Source organism: Pelodiscus sinensis, chromosome 3 (genome assembly GCF_052426305.1).
Source record: "Pelodiscus sinensis isolate ZL-2025 chromosome 3, ASM5242630v1, whole genome shotgun sequence".
In the NCBI taxonomy this organism is placed as follows: domain Eukaryota; kingdom Metazoa; phylum Chordata; order Testudines; family Trionychidae; genus Pelodiscus; species Pelodiscus sinensis.
Genome location: NC_143054.1, coordinates 30,560,742 through 30,576,202, shown reverse-complemented (window position 1 = coordinate 30,576,202; position 15,461 = coordinate 30,560,742). Strand labels below are relative to the sequence as shown.

Here is a 15,461-nt window from a genome sequence, read left to right as displayed (position 1 = left end):
GGGAAGACTGAAGAATTGGGCTTGTATAGTTTAGAAAAGAGAAGACTGAGAGGGCACATGATAACTGTTTTCAAGTATCTAAAAGTGTTACAAGGAGGAGGGAGAAAAATTGTTCTCCTTGTTCTCTGATAGGACAAGAAGCAATGGGCTTCAGCTGCAGCAAGGGAGGTTTGGGTTGGACATTAGGAAAAGCTTCCTCATTGTCAGGGTGGTTAAGTCCTGGAATAAATTGCCTAGGGAGGTTGTGGAATTTTCATCATTGAAGATATTCAAGAGCAGGTTAGATAGGCATCTGTCAGAGATGGTCTAGTAGGTGCTTGGTCCTGCTATGAGGGCAGGGGACTGGACTTGACCTTTCGAAGTCCCTTCCAGTTCTAGTATTCTATGATATTGTAGAGCTACACACATCAGTGCTAGCTAAGGAACTACCTTGGACAAAGAAAATGACACTAATACTTACTGAATCTTCCAGGTTGCAGTTAGCTCCTTTCTTGAGCAATTCTTGTACAATTTCTAAATTGCCTTGCTCGGCAGCCAACATCAATGGAGTCTGACCATTCTGTAATCAAATGATAGTTACAGCTGAACTATTTAGACAAGCTATACAACCCGCAGTTATATACACATCACAAATGAAGTACCCATAATCTATAAAAGAATTTCAGGTATTTTTCTCATAATTTATGCTTTAATTCAGTATGTAGAGAAACAAACACTCAAATAACTCATTTACACATGCAAAAAAATTCAATGAAAAACGAAATGGCAACACTATATTAAATCTTTCCGCACATAGTCAAACAGTGGTTTCAAATATATGAAGAGTGGCTTTTAGAAAAGCATTGTAATACACCTATAACATAACAGTCCACAATTCATTTGTCCACCTAATACAACTGGAGATCCAGAATTCTTCTCTCCTATTCACACTTACAAAAAGCTTAGCCATACAATTAAAAAAAAAGCCATAGTCCAACCAACAAGTTAGTATCTGTAGAGCACCAAAAGTCCATACTAAAATTTCTGTTGTAAGTCCAGAAACTATAGTTCAGTTATACATTTTTTTATTTTCTGAATACAAATATGATTGCCATTGTATGAGAAAACTGAGCAACTCAGAGTCTATTAGTCTTATCCTGCAAGGTACTAGGCCAAAGGTGGGCAAGGTACTAGGCCAGAGGTGTACATCAGGGTACAGAAATGGTCTGTCAGGCCACAAATGCTCACAGTATTGAAGTTGGGTTGTGGGAGGGTGTAAGGGCTACAGCTGGGGGTGCAGGCTCCGGAACAGGACTGAGGATAAAGGATTTGGGGTACAGGAGGAGGTACCTGGCTGGGACAGAGGGATTCAGAGTGAGGAAAGACAGGGGATGAAAGGTGTGGGGTACAGGAGGAGGTACCAGACTGGGACCAAGGGGTTCGGAGGGAGGGAGGGGAATCAGGGCTGGGGCAGAACATTGAAGTGTGGGAGTATGTAATAAAGATGCAAACTAACATATAATTTTGTTACTGTGTAACCACTATCAGGGAGGTGAAGCAGGTGGGAGGTGGTGCTTATGGGGTTTTTAAGCAGTTTCCCTATGAGCCACCTGCCCCTGCTCCTCCTGCCCCCCACCCCTGCCGCACTGCTGCCTCGGATACAGAGGCAGAAGCGCAAGGGGAACAAGCCATTCGTGGCTCACCTACAGCAGGAGGAGGGAGTTCAGGGAGGACCCAGTACATGTGGAAAACAGGTTTTGCTTGCCCCTCACCCCACATGAAAGCATATAACAGCTGAAAATTTCAGCAGTTACATGTTTACAAAACCCCCACATTTTAACATCCCTAGGTACAGGATGGTGCTCTGGGCTGGAACAAGGATGGGAAGGGGATCAGGGCTTGGACAGAGGATTGGGGCAAAGGATGTGGTTGGAGGCTCTGAGCAGTGCATATCACAGCATGCACAGAGCAGAGCAGGGCCCTAACCCTGTTCCCCAGTGTGAGCTCGAGGGCCAGATTAAAACAGCTGATGGGCTGTATATGACCCACAGACGGTAGGTTGCCCACTCCTGTAACAGGTAGTCTCATCTCTGACTGAATCCAGCCTTCATGATACGAAAAGAAAACTGATACAAAGTTGAGTCCTTTCTTTGGAGACACCTCTCTCCAAGAATAGTAACAGAGATGTAGCCGTGTTAGTCTAGTCTAGCTGAAACAAAAAACAGGACTATGTAGCACTTTAAAGACTTACAAGATGGCTTATTAGGTGATGAGCTTTCGTGGGCCAGACCCGCTTCCTCAGATCAAATTGTGGAAGAAAACAGGCATGACCATATATACCAAAGGGATACAATCAAAAAAAGTGAACACATATAAAAAGGACAAACCCCCCGAATTTTGATTTGTCCTTTTTATATGTGTTCACTTTTTTTGATTGTATCCCTTTGGTATATATGGTCATGCCTATTTTCTTCCACAATTTGATCTGAGGAAGCGGGTCTGGCCCACGAAAGCTCATCACCTAATAAACCATCTTATTAGTCTTTAAAGTGCTACATAGTCCTGTTTTTTCTCTCCAAGAAGGCATCTTTCCCATCTTTCTCAGCTGGAGGAGGAAAAGAACTATCCCGGATTACATTGCTTGGAACTAAACACTTTCTTTTGTGGTGACTCTCAATCCATAAGTCACTCAGCTATGAAAAAGATTGTTTCTCCTCCATCCATTATGGCATCGTAGAAGATAATTTCTTATTGTGAGACAGAGTAGGAAGGGCAGGAGGGGGGAATTTGATATACTCAAGCTTACAGTGAGTTTGCAGATGACAGAATTTGTCAGAAAGTATTTACAACTGGCCCCCGTGAGACAATGAATTTCTCACTACTCTCCTCCACTCCACTCCACGTCTTCAAGTTAGAAGTTACCCTGTATCTGAAAGGATCATTGCTTCCCTTAAAAATGCAAAGAGCAGCGTCCAAATTTCCTCATATTTAGTGATATGCACTGAACGCCTGCATGCAAGAGCCATATCATTATAAGTAGTAAATCAGTAATTTTCCTGAAAATGTAAACTACTCACATGTGGAATCTGATGACATCTGCTTTAGTAAAGGTTAGTAATTAAGTAGTCACCAGCAAGTGATTAAGGAAAATATGTTAATAAAGTCCTTTCTTCTATTTTTAGTACACTACATTATGGAAATTCATTGACTCCTCCATGAGAGATTTCTGATGTAGCAGGCATATTTCTTAAGTTAGTTTTAATTGGATGTTTCCAGATAGTAGCATTATGAATAATTATCCTAGTAATAAATTTTGCACAATGGGATATCTCTTGCAGTGTAATAAAGAAAAAAAGCTACTAAGCAATAAGAAATTTATGGATAGGAATTTATCATATTTAGAGATACTACTAGTTAACCAGTAGGAATCACCCTTACGGGTGATGCTTACCAGTTCCTGGTTAACCAGCAGCCCAAATGAACTGGAGTGCCCTCCCCCTTCCCCCATGGGTTCTTATTTAATCGATTAACCAGTTAAACATAACATTTAATCGGTTAACCAATTAAACAGGATTTTACATTCCTAATTATATTTAATATCCAGTGTGATGTTCTATCAGTTATTTATCTTGCAATTAACATGTAACAATATTTAAGAGATCTTTGAGAAACTCTTCTTACCTCATTTCTTTCATCCACATCTTTGCACTTCTCAAGAAGTGCTTTCAGAGCAGGAACATTTTCCTCTTCCACATAGGTCACAAGACTGTGAGTCATAAGACTTGCCATTTTTAGATAGTACTTCAAGTACTTCTATAACAGTATATACCTGTATTTTTAAAAAAAAAAAAAAAAGTGTTAGTAATGAAGCATTCAGATCTGATTTTATTACAGAATGAAAACTACTTATTGCATGTAAGTTATCTGCCACTCAGCAATAAAATACTTCTCGTGACTAACAACTCTAACTCTCCATTTTAATAAAGACTGAGTAGTTAAATCTTTTGAAATTCTTTGAAAATTCAAATGCTTACCCTATTCTTAGCATTTTGTAAGAATAGCAGCTTCTGAAAGAAAAATAATATTCTTTACACTTTATGTATTTTAGAAATGTGTGTCTGACTGTCAGTGTGAGAGTCCATTTGTTCAAGAACTCCTCCTGTACCTAGGGATATTAAAATACTATAAGAACCAGGACCACCAAATTTGGTATGCAGCTTTCTCTTATCCTAACTAAAAGCAAGGTCAAAGTTTGGTTGTGCCAAGACAATGAGATGTGCCTGGAATTAGACTGTTTCTCATAAAATGGAAAGAGAAGAGTCTGGTTGGAGAGAGTTATAATGTGGAATGACCACCAAGGGGCAGCAAGCATCCCAACCCTAGGTTGGGTACAGGGAGCACCCACAGGAGGCCAGTGTGGTCCCCCTGTGCCCAGGCCAGGAATAGGGAACACTTGTGGGAGGCCTGCACAGGCCCCTCCCATTCCCAGGACGGCCCCAGGGTAGAGTTGGCGGCCATAGTATACTCTCCCCTTTCCACTCCAGGTCAAAACTGGTGACTGGGACACACCCGCTCCCTTCCCACCCCCACCCTGGTAAGAGCCGATCTGGGGAGAAGCCAGCAACCAGGGTGCATACCTCACCCCCACACATTACAGTGTAAGACTGCATTACAGACCACCTAAATGTCCTTGTCACCCTAAAAGATACTACTTGTTTTGCTTATTTCTTAGTATATAGAAACTCAACTGCAGCAGAGTTGGCCCCAAGCTATCTTCCAAACTCCAATTATTTGAAGTTATTTTTAAGAGTTCTGCCCCAGAGTCCACTCTGGTCATCAGTCTACCCTCCTCTATAATACAGAAGATAGACCTTCCCTGAAATAATTACTAACTCATAGCTTTTATATCCAATTTTGGTTTTAAAATGGTCAGTAATGGAAAATTGACCATGATCGATGATACATTATTCCAATGGCTAATTACCCTCACCATCAAAAATGTATTATTTATTTCCGCCCTGAATTTGTATAGTTCCAACTTCTAGCCACTGGATTGTATTTTACCTATCTAAAATATATTTAAGATCCCACTATTAAATTGTTGTTTCTTGTGTAGATACTTAAAAACTGTAATCAAATCACCCTTTAACCTTCTCGATGTTAAGCTAAATAAATAGACTAAAGAATTCAATCTCTGTAAAGCCTATTTTCTATGTAAAACCTATTTCCCCTGCTGACCCTGGGATCCATGTAGTGCTGCCGCTTTGAAATGCCACGCGGAGCCGGCGTCAACTGTGGACTCCCCAGCTGATCCCAGGCTCCAGTGCAACATTTCCGCGGAACCCAGAATCAGCTGGGGACTCCCCAGCTGACCCCAGCTCCACGTGCTGCCACTTTGAAAAGCCAAGGCTTCCCCTTTGAACGCCACCTCGACTCAGCTGTGTCCTGGGCTCAGCTGTGCAGAGCTGCCGCTTTCAAGTACCCTCTCTTCCCCCCTTATGCGGTCTCTATCTTATAGAGACAGAAAGTGGGGGTGGGGGAATCAATTAGTCTTTAATATCCCTAATCTATAGCCCTCTTAATCAATGACCAGTCCCCTTCATTATTTACCATTCCCCTAATTTTTGTGTCATCTGCAAACTTTAGTAGTATAATTTTGATGATGATCTTTCAAGATAACTGATAAAAAATGTTAAATAGCATAGGGTCAAGAACTGATCCTGAGAAACCTAACCGAAAACAGAGTGTTTCAAGGACAATTCCCCACTTACAATTACAATTTGAAATAAGAACCAAAAAAAAAAAAACAAACCCTTAAAACAGCTTTTTTTAGCTACATGCTAACACAGCTATACTTCTGAGAATTTGAAACCAGTTAGTAAATGGAGTAAAAAATGGCTGTGTCACATTAAATTTTAGGATTTTTAACCAAAATATTATGTGGTACTAGATATTAATATACTATATCAACATTATTCTTTTTGTCAGGCAAATTTGTAACCTCATTAAAAAAGAGACCCTATCTGATCATGCTGGAGCACAACCACATGAAACAGTTTTCCTAAGTTTGACCTATTTATAAATATACTGATCACATGCTTATGAATACTTTGTTAGAGTACTGGGGGTAGTGACCGCTTAAGTTTCAGGCTGTTTGGCAAGTCTGGGGCAATTATAAAGACCTAACGGTGCATTATATACTTATATTAAGGAATTTATGGTTAAATTGGTGGCTGGTGGTCTCCCATATTGATATAAAAATACATTCTTAACTAAGGAGTGGTGCCTTGTGCTCACTACGCTTGCCGATCCCCGCTCCCTCCATCTCTGGGGGTAGGCAGCCTCAGGCTCTCCTCCTAGCCACCAGGGAGGAGTAGGCCAAGGTGAGCAGAGCAGGCCCCCCTCCACCTCCTTCCAGCCACCTGGCAATGGCCAAGCCAGCCCAGGCTTTCCTCGCCCTCCTGGCCATCTTGCAGGGCCAAGGCTGGGTTAGCCCCAGCTCTTCCCCCACCTTGGCCATCGGGCAGTCTGGAGCCCACTGGGAGAGGAGGGCGAGCTGAAGCAAACAGGTTTCTGGGGAGTGGTCAAACAAGGACAGCATAGACTTTGAAGCCCAGTGCCCTGATTCCTGCTACCCAGGCTGAAGTCCAAGTCTCTGTAATGTAACTTTGCAGAGATCACTGTGGCACAGAGCCCTCTGTGGCACAGAGCCCTAGGCAACTGCCCTGCTTCCTACCCTTTAATACAGGCCCTTGTTTTTAAATACAGAAAGCCAGTTAGTGAGGTGCAAGTGAGTCATGGAATTTTTAATAACATGATGGGGGTAGGGATGTGAATGGACAAGAGCACTCCAGACCCTCTGAAGCAGCCCCCTCATCCATCCCCATTTAATCAGTTACCTGTTTAACCCGTTAACTAATGAAATAGGATTTTGCATGCCTAGTTTGGGGGCTCAAAAAGGAAGACAGTTAGGAAAACTGTTGGGAGACCATTAGGAAAACTTAAGCTAAAGCAGTGGTCTCCAACCTTTTCACACCCAAGATCACTTTTTAAATATCGGGACAATCCAAGATCTACCCCATCTCTTCCCCAAGACCCCACCCATTCCTTGTGACCCCCACCCTCTCCATCAGATGGTGTCCCCATCCCTTATGTGGGGGTCCCCCGTCTCCTGCACCCCGAAATGGCACAAACAGACTGCACCAGCCGGTGGAATAGAGGAAGTTTATTGCCTCTCCAGGATACAGCACAGCACACATGTAATCTGGTCACAGAGCTGGGCTAGGATGCCTCAGGCCCCCTTGAGATGGGGGAGACTGGACCCCTAAACTCCAGCCCCTTTCCCTAGGCTGTCTCCTCCATGCTCCCAGACAGCCACTAACTAACCCTCTTCCAGCCCTGCCCCCCAGCCAGGGCAGCATTCCACCTTCCTTTGTTCCTCTCCATGGGGGGTGTCTGGCCATACTGGTTTGCATAGTGACTCATCCTGTTTTGCTGGGTCGTGGTACCCACGGCAGCCAGGGGGGGTTACCCCAGAGCCAGCAGCATAGAAACCAGCCAGGTACCCCCACTACGTCACACTCCCACCCTCTCCATCAGATGGTGTCCTCATCCCTTATTCACTCTCACCAGGTTGAGACAGGAGGTGTGGGCTCTGGGGTGGGAATGAGGGATTTTGGGGTGGGAAGAGGTGAGAGGTGCAAGTTCTGGGAGGGAATCTGGATGTAGGAGGAGATGCAGGAGGGGATGCTGGCTCAGGGAGAGGGCACAAGGCTGGAGAGTGTTAGGATCAGGTGGTGGGTTAGGGGGCTGAGCAAACCACAGACTTGTGAATATTAGGGTGCAGGAGTTTGGGTTGGGTGTGTGATGGGCTTTGGTGTGTGGGTGGTGCAAGAGTGTTGTGGAACAAGACTGAGGATGTAGGGGCTCAGAGCAGAGAGTTCAGGTGTATGATGGTCTCAGAGTCGGGGTGTGTGGGGGATGTAGCAGTGTTATGATGCTGCAGCCAGAGGAAGGCTTTGCCCCAAATAGGGGCTTGCTGGCCAGGCTTCATTTTTAAATAAAATATTACGTTCAAGGCCTCAGGCCACCCCACCCTCTGACCCTGCCTCCCTAGAGCACAGGGGAAGGAAGAGAAGAGAAGAAAGTGTGCGTGCTGCTGTTGGGAGGGAAGAAGCAGCACGTGTGCGCTTCCTGGGAAGCCGGATCTGGCACAGAGCTGCAGGACTTCCTCCTCCCACCACAGGAAGCCAGTGCTGGCTCCAATTCTGCAAGTGTCAGGATGCAGTAGCGCCAGCACGTTGTGAGGGGGGGAGCAAGTAGAGGCTGAGAATACTGCATGAATATCGACTGGAAGGTGACCACTGAGCTAAAGGGAAAGAACAGTAAAGATGAAGAATCCCCAGGAGAAAAGAGGGGCAAGAAGGACAAATGCAGTATAAGGCTGAAATTAAGAAACTGTTAGAAAGGAAGCAGATAGAAGTTGGAGCAAACAGTTAAACCAAAGAGAGCAGAGTAAGTCTGGTCAAAACTGCAGAATTTTCTGTAGGAGTTCCTTCTTTGGCTACTCTTAGCAGCTAGTATCTGGCTTGGCCTGTAGTTTCTTTGCTCAAGGCCAGATGGCAGGTTGGTTCTTAGTGCCTGGGAAAGGAGTCTCTCACCTGCACAGTTCCAGGTACAGGCAGTCCCCGACTTACGCGGATCCGACTTATGTCGGATCCGCACTTACGAACGGGGCTTTCTCGCCCTGGAGGTCGAGGTGGCGGATTGCTACCTGCGAGCTCCGGGGCGAGAAAGCCCCGTTCGTAAGCTGCTCCGGTGCCCCTGGTCTGCTGGAGACCGTCTCCAGCAGACCAGGGGCACCGGGCGGGTTCCCGCGCTTCTGAGGCTTTGCCAGAGCAAAGCCTCAGAAGCACGGGAACCCACCGCTGCTGCGGCTTCAGTCCCGGTGCCTGTGGTCTGCTGGGGACGGTCCCCAGCAGACCACAGGCACCGGGACTGAAGCCGCAGCAGCGGAGGGGTCCCGCGCCTCTGAGGCTTTGCACCCCGCTGCCGCTGCGGCTCTGCTCCCGTGTCCCTGGTCTGCTGGGGGGGGGGGGGAACGCAGCTAGTGTGCCCCCTTCCCCCCCCCAGCAGACCAGGCTTTTGTTTTGGACCATGGGGCAGAGCAGCTGGGGCGCTGCCGATTGGTCCTGCAGCGCCGCTCTGGGCACTACTGGACCAACCCGGCAGCACCCCAGCTGCTCTGCCCCAGGTCCTGATTCAGCCGCTGCTGGTCAGTTTCAGCAGTGGCTGAATCAGGATGCCTGGGGCAGAGCAGCTGGGGTGCTGCTGGGTTGGTCCAGTAGCGCCGAGGAGCGGTGCTACTAGAGCAACCCAGCAGCACCCCAGCTGCTCTGCCCCAGGCGTCCCCAAGTCAGCCGCTGCTGAAACTGACCAGCGCTGACTACAGGAAGCCCGAGGCAGAGTTGCTCTGCCCCAGGCTTCCTGGAATCAGCCGCTGATCAGTTTTAGCAGCAGCTGCTTTGGGGCAGCTTGGGGTTCTTAAGTTGAATCTGTATGTAAGTCAGAACTGGCGGTCAGTTTCAGCAGCGGCTGAATCTGGACGCCAGTTCCGACTTACATACAGATTCAACTTAAGAACAAACCTACAGTCCCTATCTTGTACGTAACCCGGGGACTGCCTGTATAGATCATGCTGGGTTTGCCCTGGTTGGGGCCATTTCCCACTCCATCTTCCTTTCTCCCTGTGCAGCATTCCCTGCTTCAGCTATTTTCTACAGTGTTTTTTTCTGACAGCTTTTGCCTGCTTTATTTAGCTCAGTTGCCATAAGGGCTAAACAGTCACAAGAGAAAAGCAGAAATGTGAATTTTTTCCCTTCTATAAGAAGCTATGGATAAGTAGTCAGCTCCCACAATGTTATCATAAAGAAGAATGCAGACCATCTACAGTTCACATCCTGAGCATGCTATGATGTGGCCAAAATACAAAGGGGTCTGATACCCCTTCCAAACAAAAAACAAATCATAGACATCAACAGAACAAATATACTTCCATCCACTGTTTTTAGCACCAGAATTCCAATTCACAAGGTTCTTAATGCCATGTCAAATGGACTATTCCCATGCTTAAAAGTTAGGTAAGGGTTAAGTACCCTGCTCTACAGGAGTTTAATAGCCCAATAAGGAAAAAGACTTTGTTACAGTAACATTTATTCAATCACCCAAACAACATATACTGCAAACAGTTAATATCGGTAAATAAAATTACATTTTGTAATTCCAACAAAACTACTTTTTTTAAACAAAAATTCTACAGATTTCCTTCATATTCCACATATTTTATTTTGATGTTTTATTGAAAACATTCCGCAAGAGGAACAAATATTTTTCTATACCAAAAAACCTGCAACAAATAAAATGTATTAGGAGAAAGTGATGAACATTTCCAAAATAAATTACTCTATATATTTATAAGATTGTATCAGCAAATTCTCAGTTGGCAATTCTACAGTGAGTATGAGAGATAAGAGTATTCTGCATACTAAAAGCAAGATTCTTCCCTTAATGTCAATGACTTCCACATTTCAAAAGTGCAGACAGTCCTGTTGCACTAGAGATAAGTGTACTGCTTTGCAAATTATTATTTAAGCTGATGATTATTCAGCTGGTGAATGCTCTGTTTTAATGTAGATTTTTATCCCTCAGATACCAATTAAACATTCAGGAAATGGCAAAATAACTGACATAGCAGTCCTCAAGGGAAAAAATATCAACAGTGGCTTAAATCAAATCTGTTGTGTTAGATGCATTTTGAAGTTTTACTTTTTCAAATGCTAAGCATCATGAAATAAATGATTTCTTAGCAGCACAGTAAAACTGCTGTTTAGGGCTCCCCACATGTCACTGATATAAAATAAATTCCTCCTTAAACTCAGTACTCTTCCCTTTTGGGAATAAAATCCTGAAAGTATGATAAACCCTAATTTCTAAATAATTCTTCTCCTTTGTTTCGGACATGACTACAATGGCAAGTTTTATTGCCAAACCCATTTTTGGTGACAAAACCCCAAGGCTATATCTACACTGCAGGCTTTTTGCGCAAGAACAATGGTTCTTGCACAAGACCTTGCGGAGCATCTACACTTTACGTGCATTCTTGTGCATGCAAGTATATAGTACAGCGTTGGAAAATAGGGCTTCTTCCAGAAGTTATTCCTCTCCCCGTGAGGAATAAGCCATCTTGCGCAAGAGTTCTTCCACAAGAAGGCAGCATAGACAGGCAAGAAAGCCCTATGGCTAAAATGGCTATCAGAGCTTTTTTGCGCAAGAGAGTGTTTACACTGCCACGGACATTCTTGCGCAAAAACACATGGCAGTGTTTATGCGCTCTTGTGGAAGACCTTTTGCGCAAGAACTCTTACGCAAAACAGTTCTTGCGCAAGAAGCCTGCAGTGTAGACGTAGCCCAATAGTGTTCACACGGCAACATAAAAGTTGCAAACACTACCCAGTTTTGATGACAAAAAACTTTCACCTTCACATGAACTTTTTTCTCTCCCTGTACTGTCCACAAGTATTCAGTGTGTGTCACAAAAGGCTTTTATTAACTTTATTCAACTCTAAGACGTTTCCCACAATGTGTAAGTAGTCACTCTGGGCAGCACTTTGAACTCCACTGCTCTGCAGCCAGGTAGACAACAATCCACTCCTCCTCCTCACAAGCCAAAAAACTTTGAAATCAGCATGGAGTGCTCTCAAGCTATCTTCCCAGCTGATCATGCCTGGATGTCACTTCAGATGCTCACCTGCTTGGACCACTGTGTAGATTTTGAATCTCATCAGTGCATACAGAGAGTAGTCTGCACTGTCACAACTGGCAGTGTCCCGTAGGAACTGGGACACACATGGCCACATTTCTCGATCCTTATGTGAGAAGGGATAAGTGGGACACAATGCAGTTCAGAGGAAGGCAAACAAACCATCATTCTGGCGCTGCACCCAAGACATGCCATTTTTATAAAGAGTCAGATGCAATCCTGAATGGAGACCCCACCTCTACTGCAAAGAGCCCTGTGAATACTTTCAAAGGCACTGAGTCAGGAGGAAAAAGATTTAACCCAGAGGATGAAATTATAGATGGGGAGGGAGAACTAGATGAGGACATGGGGCTCACAGCAGGATTGCCTAGTATGAAAAGCAGCCAGGAACTGTTTTCAAGTCCAAAGGTGAATGATTCTGAGCAGTAGCTCAGAAGAGAAGCGGGATAAATGGCTCTGGCTTGGAGATTTGAGGGGGAGAAGGAAGAAGGTCAGAGAAATAAAGGAGAGTGGTTGTGTTTCTGTCAGCTGGTGCAATCCTGCATGGCTAGATGTTATGTCAAAGCAAAATGTTGAGGCACACTGAGATGTCAATTGAATCCTGAAAAGAGATGCTCTGGGAACTTTGCCTGAGGTATTTATTAATCATCTCTCGCATATTCCATAGCAGTGCCCCCGCCATTGTACGATACTCTTCCGTAAATTCTTCAATCAGTACTGAAGGAACCAAAGTGGCACATTATTAGGCTGTAGAACGAGTGGGGCAAACACCACCATCATCCAGAAGTAGAACCCAGGTTTCCCTGCTTACCCTCAATGAGTGAGATATCAGCAAGAGTGATGCCAGCCTGTGGACAAGTGGCGCATTACTAGAATTATGTCCATACAAATCAGGGATGTCAATGTGTAGTATAGTACACGATTAAGCAAAGCTTATCTGTTTATCCTATCAGCTATCTAGATGCAACACACACCCTCTTGCTGCCTTCTAAGCCAGCTCCCCAAAGCACAGGATCCTGAGGAGCCACCTGCATCTCCATCCCCTTGCTACTGCTTCTGATAGAGAGGCAGCAGCAGCACAGAGGGTGAAGGGGGCAAGTGGCAGCTGGTACACACAGGAAGCCAGCTTTCAAGGGGGCTGCCTGTGCATATTACCTTCCGCCTGCCTCCTCCCCCCCCCCCCCACCTCTCCGTCCCCCATCAGAGGCACCAGAACAAGGGAAGGCAGGCAGGAGCCAATATGCATGGGGAGCCAGCTATCAGAGGCAGCACTGCAGGGAGCTGAGAAGACTGCCATGGAGCAGTCTGTCTGTGGGGAGCTCATGCCTCCGACAAACAGGGGCTGCAGCAGCGCAGGGCAGCTGGTCAGTGCGGGGAGCCAGTTTTTAAATTGGCTCCCCTCCCAGACCAGCTCCCACCTGCCACCCTGCGCTGCTGCCTCTGACACAGAAGCAGCAACATGCAGGGAGCTCCTCAGGAGTGGGGCTGGGAGCACACTGGCTGCCAGCCTTGCCCACAGGGACTACTGAATAATTATATAACTGATCATATAGGGTGTGGTTACATGATTATCCAATTACACAGTATCTAACATCTCTAATACAAACCTGCTGCACAAGGCCTTATGCCTCCATTTACACCCCTTATTTTCTCTGTTCCTGTCTCCAAAACTCACCATGTTCACAGAGCCTTCAGAGATGTGTGCTTTGCTCAAAAGTCCATGGGAAAGTGGCAGCTTATGTTGCAAAAGGTGTTACTGAGTGAAGTGTTTAAACCTTGAGCAGAAATTTTACAATCCCTCTTTTGTTCATGTATGCTGCAGGGAAGACCTTGACAATTCAGAAAACTTCTCCTGCTGAACAACAGCATCAACTGTGGGGGAGACCAAGGCGAAATAGGGAGGAAATTGTGAGGGAGGTCAATGGTAGAGAGAAGAGAGGGGAGATGAATAATAGAGATGAAAGATAGGAAAAATGCCATTGACTGTATGATCAAGCTCCCGGAGGACCAAACCGAGATGCTGAAATGTTTAATCAAGATGCAGAATGAACAGAAATGGCATCAACATCTCTGACAATAGATACAGAATTCTTTGTCCAGCAACCCACCCTCTATACTAGGGGCAGGCAATAATTTTCACAGGGAGGCTACTTAATTTTGCTATGTGGTCACAGTTTGGCTCCACCCCTGGAAGGGGAGGACCTGGGATGGAAGGGGTGGGGCTGGGGACCAGTCTCCCCACGAAGTTGTCTGGGACTGGAGGGTCTGAACTAAAAACACTGTAAAGGACTCATAACCCTAACTCTGCCCATTACTGCAATGCATGGCAGCCAGCTTGGGTGGATGAAGCTATTTAAAAGGTTCACAGCTCAAGTCCTTGCCAAGTAGTGCCGCAACAGTGAACCATTTAAATAGGTTCCTGTGGTAGGAATCACTACCTGGAAATTCGGGCAGAAGGATGTACATAGAAAGGAGCTAGATGCAATCTGCAGGACAGATCAAATTGTTAGACAGGCCATATCTGGCCCCAAGCTGTATTTTGCCCAGCCCTGCTCTACACCCACACACTCCTTTGCACTGTCTGGCAATCCTTAGTTTCAGCCAACCTCCACTCCCCATCACATCTGTAACTACAGCAGCTGGATCTACACAGAGCTGCGAGGCTTTCCCCTACTCCTAACCCTCCCTTACCAAAAAACATTCACACTAGATGTGTGAATGTGATATGCAGTGATCAATCAAGGAAAAAACGTTTAACAGTACAATGACACTGTTTTCTTGTTCTACAACCCAAATCAGGCATCAGGTTGAAGGCTGTCACATCCTTTGTTTCATGGGAACATGTTACTCAGAATGAGTAGCAAGGAAGCAGCCCCAAAAGCCTGCCAAGAGGGTAGCTCTCATTTGGGTGTCCTTGCCATCGCAGTTCAGGTGCCAGCTTACCACACAGCTCCAGGACAGTTGCTTTGCTCGTCCTAAAATTCTGTAGCCGCTGGCCTTTGGCCCACACCTGCATGACATTGAGATCCCACCACTCAGTCTTGGTTTCCCAAGCCCAAAGGCAAAGGTGCAGTGACAGCCAAATGCAATGCCAGGTTGCTGCTATCCCTGTCATTCACAGTGTTATCTACCTGCAAGTCTTTTTCCTCTGTCAGTAACTTCAAAAGTAACTCTGCTGCAATGCGTGACATCTTCAAAACACTAAACACAGCACAGCATAGGAGAGAAATGTGCCACCCATGATTTTTCACAGCAGATACTGAAGTGGACAGCAAAGATGGGCAATTTACAGAATGGTCCATAAGGAAGCGAGAAGCCCCTGGAGGACTGGAAACAAACAGTATGTGTTCTGCATTCTTACAGTGCCTAGTGAAAGGTGGTGTCACTAGGTACTATGGGATGCATATCCACAGTGCTTTGCTCAGTATGTTGACAGGGAAACTAAAAATACGGCCATTATTTGTCAAGAGAGGAAGGCAGAGTATATGTGGTCTGGTGATTTGATTTTGACAAATCACCAGAGCACATGTTGACATTCTGCCCATGTCAGTAGCTGAATATTTAAAATTAGACTAGGTAACAGACAGTCAACTGTAGCACTACTTCGTAACCTAATTTTAAAAAAAGAAAAAAAAATTGGTCATAAAATTAACCAATTTAGTTT

At 45.3% G+C, this 15,461-nt stretch overlaps 1 protein-coding gene across 4 annotated transcripts in view; it reads right to left on the bottom strand.

Annotated features, from left to right (window-relative positions):
- The window catches only part of KIDINS220 (kinase D interacting substrate 220), a 188,190-nt gene that overhangs the window by 166,179 nt on the left and 6,550 nt on the right, over positions 1–15,461 (bottom strand). For all 4 annotated transcript variants that reach the window (XM_075923523.2, XM_006123619.5, XM_006123620.5 and 1 more), the window contains exons 2-3: positions 3,661–3,808; positions 461–559 (exon numbers count right to left, since the gene is read on the bottom strand). In XM_075923523.2, coding sequence (XP_075779638.1) covers positions 461–559; positions 3,661–3,768 — 207 coding nt within the window. In that variant the 5' untranslated portion in view covers positions 3,769–3,808. The remainder of the gene's footprint in view (positions 1–460; positions 560–3,660; positions 3,809–15,461) is intronic.